Source organism: Mobula birostris, chromosome 1, assembly GCF_030028105.1.
Source record: "Mobula birostris isolate sMobBir1 chromosome 1, sMobBir1.hap1, whole genome shotgun sequence".
Taxonomy (NCBI): Eukaryota; Metazoa; Chordata; class Chondrichthyes; order Myliobatiformes; family Myliobatidae; genus Mobula; species Mobula birostris.
Window position 1 is genome coordinate 93,041,828 of NC_092370.1, and position 17,756 is coordinate 93,059,583.

Below are 17,756 nucleotides of genomic sequence, written 5' to 3' on the forward strand. Positions count from 1 at the left end.
GATTGAGGGGAGATTTGATAGAGATGTAGAAAATTATGAGGGATAGAGATAGGGTAAATGCATGGATGTTTTTTCCACTGAGTTTGGATGAGACTAGAATTAGAGATCATGGGTTAAGGGCCAAAGTTGAAATGTTTAAGGGGATCATGAGCAGGAACTTCTTCACTCAGACAGCAGTGAGAGTGTGGAGCAAACTGCCAGTGGAAGTGATGGATGTGGGCTCAATTTCAACATTTAGGAGAAAATTGGGTAGGTACATGGATGGGAGGGCTATGGTCCCGGTGCAGGTCAACGGGACTAAGCAGATTAAAGATTTGGCATGGACTAGATGGGCCAAAGGACCTTTTACTGTGTTGCAGTGTTCTATTACTCTATAAAGAAATCGTTTTAAAAATTAAAAATCAGTGATTTTGTAACTGTGCATACAGATTGCATCCGTTGAGTGATCAAATGCTGCTTAGTAATTTATTAGGCAGCTTTAGTTTAAGCCAGAATTTAGCAAAGCATGCTTCCAAAATCCTCGCATGTCATATTAATGTAACAATAAGCTAAACCGCAGTATCAAGAATTTCCTGTTCAATTTTTAGTAATGTTACAAATTAATGGTTTCAGATGGTATGACAGGCAAAGAAGTTGACTAAAGATGCCAGAATTATGAAAAAAATTACATATGATCCAAAAATAAAATAATAATAATAAATAAGACTTAAACTTCTTTCTTAATACACAGGTGGTTTACACTGCTTCACCAGGAAAAAGTACTATTCTTTCTTTGCCTTCCCAGCATGATCTATATGAGTTTAAAATTAAACCAGCAACCCTGAAAAAGCATATTACTAATCAACGAGGAAGAAGAGGTGCTCATCTGCTTTCTTAGCTATAACATTAATGTGGTTGGATCAGGATAAGTTATTGATGACGTTTACACCTGGGAACTTTTAACCATTTCTACCTCAGCACCCGGGGGCGGGGGGTGGGGGGAAGCACCCACCGAATTCCAAAACTCAATGACCAGAGTTTTGGTTTTGCTACATGGAGATCATTCAAAGATTCATAGATTCAAAGTGCATTTATTATCAAAGAATGTTTAAGTTGTACAACCTTGAGAATTGTTTGCTTGCAGGCAGCCGTAAAGCAAGAAACCCAAAAGGACCCAATTAAAGATAAATGCCCAACGCACAAGAGGAAGGAAAAACAAATCATGCAATCAATTGAAGTGAACTACAATTGAAGTGAACTACAAGAGATCATTCCAGTGAATCTTCTCTTTAAAACATTCTACACTGATATCCCTTAAATAAGGGTACCAAAACTGTAGATATAGTCTCACTACTGTTGTAATATGACTTCCCTACTTCTATATTCTGCCCTATTGAGATAAAATCCAGTCTTCCAAATTACCTGTTGCACCTCTTTGCTTGCTTTCTGTCCTTCCAAAGTTCCAAGTCCTCTAAATTTGAACAAGAACACTTAGCAAGAAATATAAATGGAAAATGGTTTGGGGTCAAAAAGTGGTTACTAAGCTCCGAGCATTTTTGAACCCACAATTCCCAATGTTTTGTAATTAGTTCCTGTTCAGATTGTGATGAATCTGGATGATGCAAGTTATACTGCTATCTTTAACTTCCTCTGACCAAATCAAACAAGGGCCTGTCCATATAGGTCTCCAGGGATATTTCAAGGACCTCTCACAACTACCTGAATACCCTATTATTTTCACATGCAAGATAAATGGACAGGCAGCTTTTTCTGAACAGATTTAAACAAAGTTTAATGTAGGTTTATTAAACTGTTCAGGAATTTTCCAAACATGGCTTTGTGTTCATTATAGTGAGAAATTCAAGGGTGCGGCAGAATGAGGCCATATTTATGGCATTATTTGAATATTGTAAAAGTGATGAACTCATGTTAGAAGCCATTCCCTCTACTCCAGGCTTGGCCTTAACCAGTTACCAATTGGTTTACACATTGACAAATAACACCTGGCAGCTTTTCTCATTACCTCAGAGCAAATGGGAGCATAAATCAACACTCCCAGACTGCCTAGACCTGAATTTAATTTAGCTCCAGTGGGAATCCCAGAAACAGCTGAGTACACATCTGAACTGGCCATGTTTTTACTTCAAGTACAAAGCCAATAAGAAATGTACAAGAAACACCTAATTCTCAAATGGGGGTAATTATGGAAAATGTCATGGAATCAGAGAAATGTATTGCACAAAAGGCATCTCCGAGACCCACTTATTCCCACTTTCGCTTTCAACAAATTATGATCCAAGCACTTCTAAATTTGATGAGTTCAAAGTTCAATTTATAATCAGAGTGCATACCTGTCCCTACATACAACCCTGAGATTTTTTTTCAAAAGGAGTATATTTAAGAGGAAAACTGGTACAATTTTCTGCAGTCCGCAGAGTCACCGATGTATGCCAACACCCTCTTCTCATTTATGCTCCATCCTGTTACAATGACTTCCAGTTTCCAGAGTATCTTCAATGAAACTAAACTCTGGTTTCCTTCTCATCCTTCTATCAATCACCTTAAATCATTAATTGATGGTCACAATACATTGAATCTCTATTTTTTTTTAAATAGTCATGGAGTTATAGACATTACAAAACAGAAACATACCCTTCAGCCCATCCCAAACCATTAATCTGCCTCGTCCCACTGACCAGCACCTTGATCACAGCCCTCCATACTCCTCCCATCCATGTTCCTATCCAAATTTCTCTTAAAAGTTGAAATCAACCTTGCATCCACATCACCAACATCTATATAATTTCAACAAAACATTCCATCTCCTGTATGCAATACATTGATTTATGAAGGCCAATGTGCTTTCTTTACGACCCTATCTACCTGTGATGCCATAATCAAAGAACTGGAGATCAATATTCCCAGATCTCTCTGTTCTACTACACTCCTCAGTGCCCTACTGCTCATTGTGTAAGACCCCTACACCGCTCGGTCCTCCCAAAGTGAAACACATCACACTTGTCTGCATTAAATTCCATCTGCCATTCTTCAGTCCATTTTTCCCAACTGGCCCAGATCCCGCTGCAAGCTTTGATAGTCTTCCTCACTGTCCACTATGCCCCCAGTCTTGGTGTCATCCACAGATTTGCTGATCTAGTTTACTACATTATCATCCAGTTTGATTTAGATGACAAACAACAACTGAGCCAACAACAATACCTGCCTCCCATGTGAGACCTTGTCAAAGGCCTTGCTAAAGTCCATGTAGACACCATCCACTGTCTTGCCTTCATCAACTTTTCTAGTAACTTCATTGAAAAAGTCTTTAAGATTGGTTAGACATGACTTATCATGCACAAGGCCATGTTGATTATCCGTAATCAGTTCCTGTCTATTCAAGTACTTATACAGTGCCTATAAAAAGTATTTATCCCCTCTTGGAAGTTTTCATGTTTTGCATCAATTACTTTGATGACCAAACTTCAAGGCAGATTGTGTCCAAATTTGCTGATGTTACAAGGTAAGTGGGAAAGCAAGTTGTAAGGGGGAATTTAAAGACTTCATCTAGGGAAATACAGAGATTAAGTATGTCACAAATTCTGCAGATGAAATTTGAGATAGGAAAATGTGAATTTATCTAGCTTGCAGGAAGAATAAAAAAAGGAAAATATTGCTTAACTGGAAAGAAACTACAAAAATACTAGCACAATGACTCAAACAACAGGAATTCTGCAGATGCTGGAAATTCAAGCAACACACATCAAAGTAGCTGGTGAACGCAGCAGGCCAGGCAGCATCTCTAGGAAGAGGTGCAGTCGACGTTTCAGGCCGAGACCCTTCGTCAGCACAATGACTCAGCTAGTGGAGCTGCTGCTTCAAGTTCCAGTGAGCAAAGTTTAATACTAACTTCCAAGTTTGCATATTCTCCCTATGGGCTCCTCCCACCTGCCAAGGATTTGCAGGTTGATAGATTGAATGGTAATTGTAAATGTTTTATTAGTGTGTAGGCCAGTAAGAGAATCTAAGAGTCGGTGGGAATATGGGGAGAATTAAGTGAGATCATTACCTCTTCTCATTACTACCATCGGGGAGAAAGCACGAGAGACTGAAGGCCCACACTCGACATTTTAGCAACAGTTTCTTACCATGTGCCATCAGATTTTTGAACGTCCATAAACATGGGCACCACCTCACTATTCTTTGTTTATGGTACCTTCTCATTATTGCAGCTAACGAGACAACCGGGTGACCCATCGGGGCACCCTTTGACAGAAAGGTAGTGCAGTCTGATGTGATGTGCTTTGGAAATTAAAGAAGAAAAACTCGGTTTAGTAAAGAAGAAAGACGCGTAGCAAGACAAATATAGCTCCTCCTTGCTTAACGAAGGACACCTTTGATGACAATATTTCTGGTTGATCTGCCACTCTTCAAGAATACTCTAAGGTTTTCATTTCTTTTTCCCCAGCTTAAAGCCACATACAGCTGACCATGCTGGAAGAGCAGTTTCTCCAAATAAATCAACACATTCTCCATGCCTTGCGCCTTATGTATAGTCATAGCAAAGCATAACTGTATCCGGAACTGGCTCCGCTCAGGAGGGACATCTTCCCCTTCTGATAAATTGAGAGTAATTCTTGGGATCATGACAACGTCATTTTTGAACACACCAATGTTTATCTTTGCTACGATGAGATTGTCATGCAGTTCTTCCACCATCATTTGTGTTCCATTGCAAAGCTTTGGTGGATCCAAGTTCTTCAGTGAAATGGCGGGAGATCCCCTCTTCAATTCCAGTTTATGTGTTGGCAATCCAGAGAGTTCGACCGAATCAAGGAATTCTGTTGGAAAATGAGTGGCATTAGCTCCTTCACTTACGGCATTGAAGGAACAGTATTCTTTCATGATACCAGGAAAGCCTCTATTGCATGTGAAGTTTATTTTTCGCATCATTTCATTGAGAGGACCCAAGATAGAATTCCTCAAGAACAATTCTGCAGAATTGTCGAATGTCGGGTAAATGAAATCAATGCATTTTTCCACAGTTTTTGCCAGCAGAATCGTATCTTCAGGTAATTCGATTTCATCATTTTCATTTTTCTCAATCTTGTCTTCTCCAACATCCAATAAGAACTCAGAATATAGTCCTTCTCCCTCACTCAATCGGATTTTCTTCAATTGAAACTTAATTTTCATTTTAAGATCTTTTTTATTAATTATTATTAAAGATCAACCAAAAAAACACATTAAGGTAATCAAGTCAACATGTCAATATGTACAATGAAGAATTAAATTACCAAATAACTGATTAACAAAGCTAAAAAATATATTAATAATAATAATAAGAAAAAATAAAGTGTTAAGAATATTTTTTTAAAGAAAAAAAAGGGAAAAAAAGAACCCCTACTAACTAAAACAAAAAAAACCCCTACTAACAAAAAAAACCCCACTGGGAGCACAACCCCGGAGCTATATGCCATACAAGCTTCCTAAAAGAAAAACATCAATCTGCCAACTCAAATCCATTTAAACAAAATTCAGAAGGAAACCATCTTAATTAACTCAAATCAGATGATAGTAGCGGGCAAATGAACCCCACCTTTTCTCAAAATCAAATTGAGGATCAAAAGTTCGACTTCTGATTTTCTCCAAACTAAGACATAGAATCACCTGGGCGAACCATTGTATCAAAGTGGGAGCACAGGCATCTTTCCATTTCAGTAAAATAGCCCTTCTGGCCAATAATGTAACAAATGCAATTACATGTTGGTCTGATATAGAAATACCATGAATATATTGAGGGATCATACCGAACAAAACTGTCAATTTATTAGGTTGTAAATTAATTTTTAAAACTTTTGAAATAGTAGAGAAAATAGATTTCCAAAAATATTTCAATACAGAACACGACCAAAACATGTGTTAATGTAGCTGTCTCGGTTTTACACCTATCACAGTGACTATCAACATTAGGAAACATTTTAGACAGTCTCTCCTTTGTCAAATAATAAGGATGTACAATTTTAAATTGAATTAAAGAGTGACTGGCACAGATCGAAGAAGAATTAACCAACCTCAAAATTTGTAACCAATCCTCTGTTATCAAGGTCCTGTTAAGCTCTCTTTCCCAATCTTGCTTAATCTTAAGTGAAGGGTAATTGTGCTGTTGTAACAATGAATTATAAATTTTCCCAATAAAACCTTTCACTAAAGGGTTCATTTTTAAAATAATATCTAACAGGTCAGAATCCTGTATAAATGGAAAATTACTTAAATGTTCTTGTAAGAAATGTCTGACCTGAAGATTTTGCAAGAAATGTGAGTACGAGAGAGAGTATTTAGTTACTAATTCTTCAAAAGACATCAATCGGCCTTCTTGGAGCAGATCCATGAAGGAATAAACTCCTTTATTCCTTCAAAGAAGAAAGGTAGGATCACTTAATGAAGGTTTAAATAAATAATTACAATAAATTAAATTAAGAAGGTTAAATTTTTTGAGATTAAAAATATTACGAACTGGTACCAAATTCGTAATGACTGCTTAATCATAGGATATAAATTTAGATTAGCAATTTTGGCCAGTTGTACAGGTAAAGAAGCTCCTAATAACGAGGTTAAGTGAAACTGTTTCTCAGCTTTCAATTCCAAATCAGCCCAAGGTGGTCGTTCATTTTTATCAGTCCAATATAAGCAAGAACACATATAACATACATTAACAGCCCAATAGTACATTCTTAAATTAGGCAGGGCAAGACCTCCATCCTTTTTTAATTTTTGTAAATGATATTTTCCAATTCTTGGTCTTTTATTATTCCAAACAAAAGATAAAATAATAGAATCAATCTGATCAAAAAACTTCTTAGTTTAAAAAAAAGGGATACTTTGAAATACATATAAAAATTTTGGTAAAATCATCATTTTAACTGCATGAACTCAGCCGGCTAACGAAAGTGTAAATGGATTCCATCTACAAAATAATTATTTCATAAAATCCACTGAAGGAATCAAATTAGCTCTATAAAGGTCTCTATCTTTGGTCTATGTCTTGTCTCCCTTTCTCTTCACCATTTACACCTCGGACTTCAACTACTGCACAGTCTTGTCATCTTCAGAAGTTTTCAGATGACTCTGCCATAGTTAGCTGCATCAGCAAGGGAGATGAGGCTGAGTACAGGGCTACGGTAGGAAACTTTGTCACATGGTGTGAGCAGAATTATCTGCAGCTTAATGTGAAAAAGACTAAGGAGCTGGTGGTAGACCTGAGGAGAGCTAAGGTACCGGTGACCCCTGTTTCCATCCAGGGGGTCAGTGTGGACATGGTGGAGGATTACAAATACCTGGGGATACAAATTGACAATAAACTGGACTGGTCAAAGAACACTGAGGCTGTCTACAAGAAGGGTCAGAGCCATCTCTACTTCCTGAGGAGACTAAGGTCCTTTAACATCTGCCGGACGATGCTGAGGATGTTCTACAAGTCTGTGGTGGCCAGTGCTATCATGTTTGCTGTTGTGTGCTGGGGCAGCAGGCTGAAGGTAGCAGACACCAACAGAATCAACAAGCTCATTCGTAAGGCCAGTGATGTTGTGGGGATGGAACTGGACTCTCTGACGGTGGTGTCTGAAAAGAGGATGCTGTCTAAGTTGCATGCCATCTTGGTCAATGACTCCCATCCACTACATAACGTACTGGGTGGGCACAGGAGTACATTCAGCCAGAGAATCATTCCAATGAGAAGCAGCACAGAGCGTCATAGGAAGTCATTCCTGCCTGTGGCCATCAAACTTTACAACTCCTCCCTTGGAGGGTCAGACACCCTGAGCCAATAGGCTGGTCCTGGACTTATTTCATAATTTACTGGCATAATTTACATATTACTATTTAACTATTTATGGTTCTATTACTATTTATTATTTATGGTGCAACTGTAACGAAAACCAGTTTCCCCCAGGATCAATAAAGTATGACTATGATTTTTAGTGATAATACCTAAATATTTAAAAGAGTCCATAACTCTAAAAGGAATGTCATCATATATAGAAGTAGAATCATTTAGGGGAAATAATTCACTTTTATGAAGGTTCAGTTTATATTCCAAATTCCCAAATACTTTCCAAATTCATTTAATAATTTCAATAAACTAGGAATGGATTCTTCAGGATTCGAAACATAAACTAAGAGATCGTCAGCGTAAAGGGAGATCTTATGAATAGCCCTATTTATGAAAAATCCATGGATATCTTTAGCTTCACGAAGTGCAATGGCCAAGGGTTCCAACACCAAATTAAATAACAAGGGACTTAACGGACACCCTTGTCTCATACCCTGCGAGAGTCGAGAAAAAGGAGATCTGCAATTATTAGTAATAACAGCAGCAATAGGGCTTTTATATATCATTCTAATCCACTTATTAAAATTAATACCAAAGTCAAATTTCTCTAAAACGTTAAATAAGTATTTTATTTCAACTCTGTCAAATGCCTTTTCAGCATCAAGAGAAAAGAACACAATGGGGAGTCTTAGAAAAGGATGAGTATGTAATATTTAACAGTCTCCAAGTATTAGAGAAGGAATAACGGCCCTTTACAAAACCTGTTTGGTCCTGAGAGATAATTTTAGCTAGAATATTCTCCAGTCAATTTTTGAAAGAATTTTAGCATCCATATTTAATAATGAAATAGGTCTGTAAGAAGCAGTCAGCAGGGTCTTCACCTTTCTTAAGTATTAAAGAAATAGAAGCTTCATAAAATGTAGGAGGTAACTCTCCTATCAAAAAAGAATCTTTAAGCATTTCCAACATATATGGAGAAAGCAATTTTTCAATTTTTTTATAAAATCCTACAGAATAACCATCCAATCCAGGAGCTTTACCAGACTGCACTGAAAGAATAGCTTTCTGAATTTTGTTTTTAGTAATAGGAGTATCTAGAGTTTGTTGATCTTCAACAGAAATTCAAGGAAAATCAATCTTTTGTGAAAAGGCATTCATTTTAGAGGGATCAGCTGGAAACTGAGATTTATAAAGTTCAACGTAAAAGTCTTGAAAATGTTATTAATGTCTTCATAATTACAAGGTAAACTACCATCTCCCTTATGAATTTTTAAAATTTGTCTTTTGGCTCTGGCTGCTTTTAATTGAGATGCTAATAGCTTATTATTTTTACCTCCAAACACATAAAATTGACTTTTCAATTTAAGCAAATTTCTTTCAATAGGAAAAGTTAATAGTAAATTATATTGTGATTGGAGTTCAACCCCTTGTTTAAATAAATCAATGTTAGAAGATGGTGGATCCAAGTTACTCATTGAAATGACAGGAGATCCCCTCTTCAATTCCAGTTTATGTGGTGGCAATCCAGAGAGTTCGACCGAATCAAGGAATTCTGTTGTAAAATGAGTGGCGTTAGCTCCTTCACCTACAGCATTGAAGGAACAGTATTCTTTCATGATACCAGGGAAGCGTCTAATGCATGTGGAGTTCATTTTTCGCATCATTTCATTGAGAGGAACCAAGATAGGATTCCTCCAGAACAGTTCTGCAGGATTGTCAAATGTCGGGTAGATGAAATCAACACATTCTTCCATAGTTTTTGCTGGCAGAATCATATCTTCAGGTAATTCAATTTCATCATTTTCATTTTTCTCAATCTTGTCTTCTCCAACATCCAATAAGAACTCAGCATATAGTCCTTCTCCCTCACTCAATTGCAGGTTTCTCTTCAATTGAAACTTGAAGAAGCTTCTCCATAAGTAGGATTTTTTTATGCATGAATTCTCCACATCAACATCATTTCCTCGTTTCACATCTGCTAGAAGCTGACGGAAATCACCACAGCAAATGGTTGAAATATCCCTGAAGGCCTCATTCCTGCCGCATACATCACTAAAAGTCCGGTCCACGGCTTCGAAGCTCTCCCTCCTAATCATGGAGCACTCATCCCAGACAATAAGCCTTGCATTTTGGAATACATTTGCAGTATTGGTGTTTTTATCAATGTTACAAAGGGCATCTTCATTGACTTTGAGGGGTATTTTGAATCTTGAATGCACTGTCCTACCACCAGGCATCAATGTTGCTGCAATACCTGATGATGCTACAGTAATAGCAACACCTCCATCTCCCCTAACTTCAGCGAGGATCAAGTTGATGATAAATATCTTGCCCGTTCCTCCTGGTGCATCAATGAAAATCATTTGAGAGAGATTCCTTTCCAAGCAGTCGCACACATATTCATATACTTCTCTTTACCCATTATTCAATAAGGTACTCTTTACTGCATATTTTTAAGTTGATCTTTCCTTTTCTCCTCTGTCTCTTCCTCTTTCCTCAGTCTCTGCCTTTTTTTGTCATTCTGGAGACCCGCAGCCCTTTCATCCTTCGTCTCTTCATCTCTTCTACCATTTGTTCTTTCTCTCTGATTCTGGAGTCGTGCAGCCCTGGCCTGATCCAATTCTTGTTCTCTCCTCCTTCTGTGCCCATTATTGTCATTTTGGAGACGTGCATGCCTCTCCTCCTCTGTCTCTTCTCTCATCTTTTTTGTCCTGACCCTTTGATCCTGGCCTAATCTGATTCTCGTTCTCTCCTTCTCCTTGCCACTTCCCGACATTTGGCGTCATCTCTTGACCATAATGTCCCCCTTCTCTTTCCACCCGGCATAATTAAGCTGTCCATTTTTTTTTTACCCTAACGCTTGATAGAAGATACGAAGCAGTAACACCAATGCCTGCAGGAAGCTGATTTTTCTTGATGATGTGGTTGGCGCTCTCCTAAATGGACATGATAGTCTTGCCCTTTTGCTGCGTTTGCTGTCACTGCCGTGAGCATCGTGAGGCGCTGCTGAGGCTGGCCGTGCGCATGCGCCATGGTGTCGTGTCGCGGTTTCCATTAAAGCTGGAATCGGCTCGGGTTGTGGAAAGTGGGGCCTGTTGATTGACGAGTGAGCGATTTTATATGAATATATAACCCTAAACTTTGCATGCATTCTGTAAGTTAGCACATTTTAAATGGATTTAGTCGAAAAAAATGCCGCTGTCATGCACCATTTGGGCTAATTGGAGGTCACAAACAAACAAACAGACCTTGAGAATTTTAGTAGTATATAGATAGTAATTTGTTTTACCTGTACTGCACTGCTGCCACGAAACAACAAATTTCACGATTAATATCAGTGACAGTGAATCTGACTCTCATCCTATAAATGCTTGCTCGATGGTCAGCACAGATTCAGTGGGTCATGGCAGAAATGCTGGTTTGCCAAGGGTGTATATGAAACACGAAAAATTAGCTTTAAAAAAATTCAGAGACCCAAACAAGAGAAAATCTGCAGATGTTGGAAATCCAAGCAGCACACTCAAAACGCTGGAGGAACTCAGCAGGCCAGGCAGCATCCATGGAAAAGAGTACACAGTCCACGTTACGCCGAGACCTTTCATCTGTTTACTCTTTTCCATAGATGCTGCCTGGTCTGCTGCATCCCTCCAGTGTTTTGTGTGTGTTGCCCTAATTCAGAAGCCCAATGGCTAGAGTCAGAGATTGGAGGTACTAGAATTTGGAACAAAATAAAACGTGGAAGAACTTGTTGTCTGGCAGCACCAGAGTACCGGCCGCGCACTGCACCCGAGTGCCGGCCCACCTCCCGTGACCAGACTCCGTCCACAGCGACCCCTTACCTCTCAGTAACAATGAGCTCCACGTGCTCAGTCCCGATTACGAGAGGGATGCCAACACCAACGCTTACAACAATTCCGTTTCTATCCAAATAATTAATAATTTAAGAAGTAGAGTTATTGTGTACTTATGTAAAAACGAGTGTTCTGTCCAGATTATAATTAACTAGTGAAGAAGCGGTGTCCCCTAAAATCTCCATGAGTGGTACAATCTAATAGTAAGGGCGATACCAACTGCTTCTCTGCGATAGGGATAACAAGAGTGTTTTTAAATGGATCTGTTGTGCATTTTAGTTGGAGATTAGATTTTTTAAAGGATTATGCTTTATTAGCATTGTTTTAACTTTTGTCTTTGTGTTTGATGAGAATAGGTTGCTATAAACCTCGAGGTGCTCGGATCTTCCCCACCCCTTCTTTCCCCGGCGGGCTCGGTGGCCGCGGCCCGACAAGATGGCGGAGGTGAAGCGGCGCGAGGGTCTGCGGTTCCCCGCGCGCCGCAGCCCCCCGCCCGCTGTGCTGGCGCTGCCGCTCTCCCGCGTCAAGCTCATCATGAAGAGCTGCCCCGACGTGTCGAGCATCAACCAGGACGCGCTCTTCCTCACCGCCAAAGCCACTGTGAGTGCGGCGCTGCCGTCCTCCCGTTCAACCAACGTATCGTATCGTCCCCGGGAACCGGGGGTGGGGGCGCGGGCGGAGATCCACCTTCCCCAGTCCTCCCCCCTCTCCCCCCGACACCTACCTTCCCGTGTCCCAGTCCTGCCATCCTAGCTCCCCCGTTCCCCACCCGGCCTTCCTGTCATCCCCGCCGCCAACCCCTTCACCTGGTCGTCCCTGGGTCCTTGCCTCCACGGCTGTCTGTCTGTGTTCCTATTCCCCCATCACCTTCCTCTCTTCCCTGGACCCCCCCCCCCCACCTTTCCCTTGCCTCTGGACCCCACCCCTCTCATCCCCGCGTTTCCCACTGCCCCACTCCTTGTGCCTGGGTCTGTCAGTCACACTTCCCCACCCCATACGCCTCAGCTGGAAGTCGATAGCTGGTGGTGTTCCACAAAAATCACAAATAACCGTTGTTGTTTGTGATATATAATAATGATTTGGATTTGAAATGTAGATGGGTGGATTGGTCAGTTTGCAGATGATGCCAAGATCAGTGGAGTTGTGGACTGCCTAAGAATAGAGGAGGATCTAGATCAGTGCAGGTTTGGGCTGAGAGTGGCAGATGGAGTTTAATCCAGACAATTGTGAAGTGTTGCACTTTGCAAAGTGAAAGTACACAGTTAATCACCTTTTAATGTAATTGAGGTCCAGAGAAATCTTGGTTATCAGGTTGATAATTCACTGAAAGCAGCTATGCAAGTGGATCATGTGGTAAAGAAGGCTTATGGCATGCTTGCCTTCATTGGTAGAAATGTTGAGTAAGAGCAAGGACGTTATGCAGTGGCTACATAAGACTTCAGTCAGACAAAACTGAATAATTGCATGCAGTTCTGTTCACCCTATAATAGGAAAGATGTAATAGAGAGGGTGCAATAGATTTTCTTGTGCATAGCATTGAAATAATACTCTGAAATCCAGATTCTTATTTTATTATGATTCCTGTATACTACTTCAAATATACAGTACTATTTTTGTCAAAGCTATTCATTAATAACACATGACCTTTTCATACTAAATCCTTACTGGTTTTCCTTAATGAGTGTATGTAAAAGGTGATTTGTGTAATCGCTTAGATTTTTCCCCTACAATTTGCCTACCAGTAGAGTTAGGCTAACATTAAACATTCATTCTGTCCCTTTGCTCTGTTTCTTAAATAATGCAACATTGTTAGCAAGTTTTGATGTTGTACCACTGTAAAGTAAAAGCAGGTACAAATTTGTTGTTTAGAGCCATACTGCATTCCTGCTTTCTAATGCTTCTTTCATAATATTTCTTCTTTTTATGTCTCTTACTTTTTTCTCTATACATTATTTTTGTGTACCTATTTTCCTTTTTTAATTTCATCTGTGCATTTTCAATGTTTTCACAATATTGAATTCTTGGTATCTTCTAGCTTTCCAATATACTCCTTGACATCCCAAGAATTTCACCCGTTCATTTAGAAGGAACGTAATTGTCCAAGTCCATACCATTTCTGAATGCCTGCCATTGACAGTGACTTCTCTTCAAGTAACTGATACTGGTCAGCGCTTCCTGAATCAGACACCAGCAAAAGTGAGGATCATACCTTCAAGTGCTGGGTTTGCAATAAATTGATCTTAAAAAGCTGCCTTCTTCATGCATGTCAAGAATTCTGGGTGTATTGTTGCTTCTATCCTTGTGTTATTGTTCCCACTAATGTCATTTAGTCAAAATTCCCTACTGTTACTGTACATTTGTTTTCCTGATTAAATGTTCCTGCATATTTGTTAGCTCATTCTGACATTGTAGAACACAACCAGCAATGTATTTGTTCCTTATTAATTGCATTTGTTGATCCTCCTAATTGTTGATCTTAACTGTTTTTACTGTATTTCAGGAATTATTTGTGCAACATCTTGCCACATATGCATACAAAAGCAACAATTCAGAAAAAAAGGAACTCTCTTACAATGACCTGGCTGACTGTGTGGAGAACTCTGAAACATTCCAGTTTTTAGCTGGTCTGTATATTTCAATAACCATTAAACAAGTGAAAAAGAGAATTAATCCTTTTTATTGGATAACATGATTGAAGGGTGGTCTTCAGTGTGGTTAAAGTATTGACATCCCTTGCTTAGATCTCCAAAAAGAATTGGACAAGGTGCATCACAAATGTTTATTCTATTTCTCCTGTGCTATTTTGTTTCACTGATCTTGCTATTCTTTAGTAGCCTCGCCAGTCCCATAGGAATCTCTTGTCCGGTAAATTATTTGTATGTATTTTCAACATTTCTGAACCTACTTGCTGATTATCAATAGCTGGAACAATTTCCAGCTATCCTCAAAGTATATTTAATGTTAAGATAGTTATCACACTTTTTAAAGTCATTCCTTGAGTGTATGATATTTCAGCTTTGTTTTGTGTTGCTCAGTTATATCATTTAGCTGATCTTGTGTGTTTGATTCATTTTCAAGTCTTTATTCCGCAATTTTAATTCTGGTAAACCTTTCATCCATTCAAACTTAATTTTCATTACTAAATTATACATTTTTAATCAAATAGAATACTTGTTAGATGTTTAATGTATGTTGTAACAACGACCAATGAACATTTTAGTGAAAGTAAAATGTTTTCCATCGCATTAACTGTCTTAAATGCTTCACATACAACAATTATTTTACATGTGGGTTTAGTTCAATTATTAACTAATCTTGTCATTATTAGCAGGATAGTTGAATTGTCCTCCTCCATGAAGAGTGCCATTAGATTATTAGAGGGCCTTACAATCACAGAACAAGCTAATAATTTGTTTAATCTTATTTAAAGAATGACTTAGTTACCAACTTTCCGATACAAGTGGATAATTAATACTTGAAAGTTGATGTCAGAGCTTGATGAATGGGGAGAGGTAGTTGTCAGATCGTCATACTGAGTTCAGAAGTCCAATAGTTGTTTTCCAGGATGCAGTTGATGTTGGTAAAACTGCATTCTTTGACTTTCCTGATATTTGGAATTGATGAGGGGATTGGTACTTAAAAGGACCACTGACTGATTCATGAAGAATCTGCAATTTAATAAAGAAGTAAATTGAAAATTTACCTTGTAAAGTGTATTTGATATATCAAAATATCTTTGTTACAGATATTCTGCCGAAAAAGATCTTGGCAAGTGACTATCTAAAGATGCTTGAAGAGGAGAAAGAAGGAATTGGTGGCGCTGAAGGGGATGGAGGAAATGAAAATGTTGAAGATGATGAGGAACAGGATGAAGAAAATGAGTCCTAAAGAGTATCTTTCTCACCTTGACAATTTCTCATGGAAGTGTGTACAGAGCAAGAGGAAATTTTTAAAACAATATTGTTGTGTGTTTAGGATTACTCAGCACAAGTTTACATGTCCATAACTTCAAAATTCTATTTAATGAGCCACTGTGAAGAGCTGAAGTCAGATAGAAAGTCTGGGTTGGTGTTAACAGTTCCTTCAGTTTATGAAAGGGAAGATGTCTTTATTTTTCTTTTGAAGAATTTTTCCCCTGTTTATATTGATTAAATGGCATACTTGATATAAAATGTATATATGTGATATATACTTTTGTATATTTGAAATAAAAAAGCATTACTCAACAGAATCTGCTTATTTACCATTCAAAATAGGTACAATAGAGTGCATACTATTTATTGAAGGAATGTTATAAATTTTGATATTTTACATTTGTAGTTGCATTCTTAGTGCATGTGCATTTGTAGCGTGAGGTTACAGGGTGGTGTATATTTTGTATTTTTGGCAATGTCATTACTATCAGTGTCTGAAGACACGAGACTGCAGATGCTGGAGGCACACAGATAGTTGACTTTTTTGGCCTGGAACTTGTATCTGTTCAGATACATGGTCTCAACCTAAAACTTTCAATTGCCCATAATGAAATGGCCATTTGCCTTCAGAACTTCTTACATAGAAGACAGGGCAGTGGTTGATAGGAGTTGGGGAGGTCTGTGTTTAGTGGTGTTCACAGGGATCTGTGCAGGGACTCCTGCTGTTTATGCTGTATATAAATGATCTGGATGAAAATGTAGATGGATGGGTTAATAAGTTTGCAAATGATATGAAGATTGATGGTTTTATGGCTAGCGTAGAAGACTGGCAAACAATACAGTGGAATATTGATCAGTTGCAGATATGGGCAGAGCCGAATTTCACCCAGCGACATGTGAAGTGTTGCACTTTTGTAGGTCCATATGACATGCGAGCATGGCTATTAAGCCCATCAAGTCTGCTCTGCCATTCTATCATGGCTGATCTCAGATCCCACTCAACCCCATACACCTGCCTTCTCACCATATGATGCCCTGATCGATCAGGAAACTATCAACTTACGCCTTAAGTATTTCCACGGATTTGACTTCCACCACAGTCTGTGGCAGAACATTCTACAGGTTCACTACTCTGGCTAAAAAGAATTCCTCCTTACCTCTTCTAAAAGGGCACCCCTCAGTTTTGAGGCTGTGCCCTCTAGTTCTGGATACCCAAACCATTAGAAATATCATCTCCACATCCACCCGATCTAGTCCTTTCAACATTCAGTACGTTTCACTAAGATTCTTCCCCCCTGCCCTCCCCACATTCATGTAAATTCCAGTGAGTACAGGCTTAAAGCAGCCAAATGCTCCTCATATGTTAACCTCTTGATTCCCAGAATCATCTTCGTGAAACTCTTCCAGAATCTCCAAAGACAACATATGCTTTCTGAATTATGGGGCCCAAAACTGTTGACATTACTCCAAGTGCAGCCTGACTGGTGTCTTATAAAGCTTTAGCATTATTTCCTTAATTTTATTTTCTATTCCCTTGACATAAATGCTAATACTGCATTTTCCTTCTTTACTACAGACCCAACCTGTAAATTAACCGTCTGGGAGTCTTGCATGAGGACTCCTAAAGGCTAATTTATACTTCTGTGTCAACTCGATGGCGTAGCCGCAAACCCTACGTGGATCTCTTAACGCCGTAGCCTGACGTGCACCTCTCCCACAATGTAACTACGCATCGCGGCAACACAGACTGCAACAACAGTGATTGGTCTGCTTGGTAGCATCACTTTTCCTCCTACACTGCAATAGCTTACCATTGGGTGACTGAAGGGCAGGGAAGGAACTCTAGCTGCAGTGCTTTCCATAAAGCTTTACAGACCTCTGAAATTATGGAGGACACATTTCGCTTTTACGGAAAGAGATGCTCACTTCTTGTTTACCCCGATGAGACTACTATGACCATGAAGCCTTGCACGGGTAGGTGTGTGCGCATGCATGACGTGCACAAATTGCAGAGCGACACAGACACACCAACGCACAAATATAAATACTCACAACGCACGTAGGTTACAGCATCGAGTTGATGCAGAAGTATAAATCAGCCTTAAGTTCCTCTGCACCTCAGATGTTTGAACCTTCTCCCCATTCAGTCAAATGTAAAGAAACATTACAATATTCAGGGCAAGA

General features: G+C 39.1%; 2 protein-coding genes across 2 annotated transcripts; one reads left to right on the top strand and one right to left on the bottom strand.

Annotated features, from left to right (window-relative positions):
* Positions 1-7,319: 7,319 nt before the first annotated feature.
* LOC140198284 (uncharacterized) lies at positions 7,320-11,411 on the bottom strand. The gene is made up of 2 exons (XM_072259349.1): positions 11,097-11,411; positions 7,320-10,899 (listed from the first exon to the last, which is right to left on the bottom strand). The coding sequence occupies exon 2, from the start codon at positions 10,168-10,170 to the stop codon at positions 8,962-8,964; it is 1,209 nt and encodes a 402-aa protein (XP_072115450.1). The 5' UTR covers positions 10,171-10,899; positions 11,097-11,411; the 3' UTR covers positions 7,320-8,961.
* Positions 11,412-12,014: 603 nt separating this feature from the next.
* chrac1 (chromatin accessibility complex subunit 1) lies at positions 12,015-15,889 on the top strand. The gene is made up of 3 exons (XM_072259360.1): positions 12,015-12,258; positions 14,159-14,282; positions 15,404-15,889. The coding sequence occupies exons 1-3, from the start codon at positions 12,094-12,096 to the stop codon at positions 15,544-15,546; spliced, it is 432 nt and encodes a 143-aa protein (XP_072115461.1). The 5' UTR covers positions 12,015-12,093; the 3' UTR covers positions 15,547-15,889.
* Positions 15,890-17,756: the final 1,867 nt, after the last annotated feature.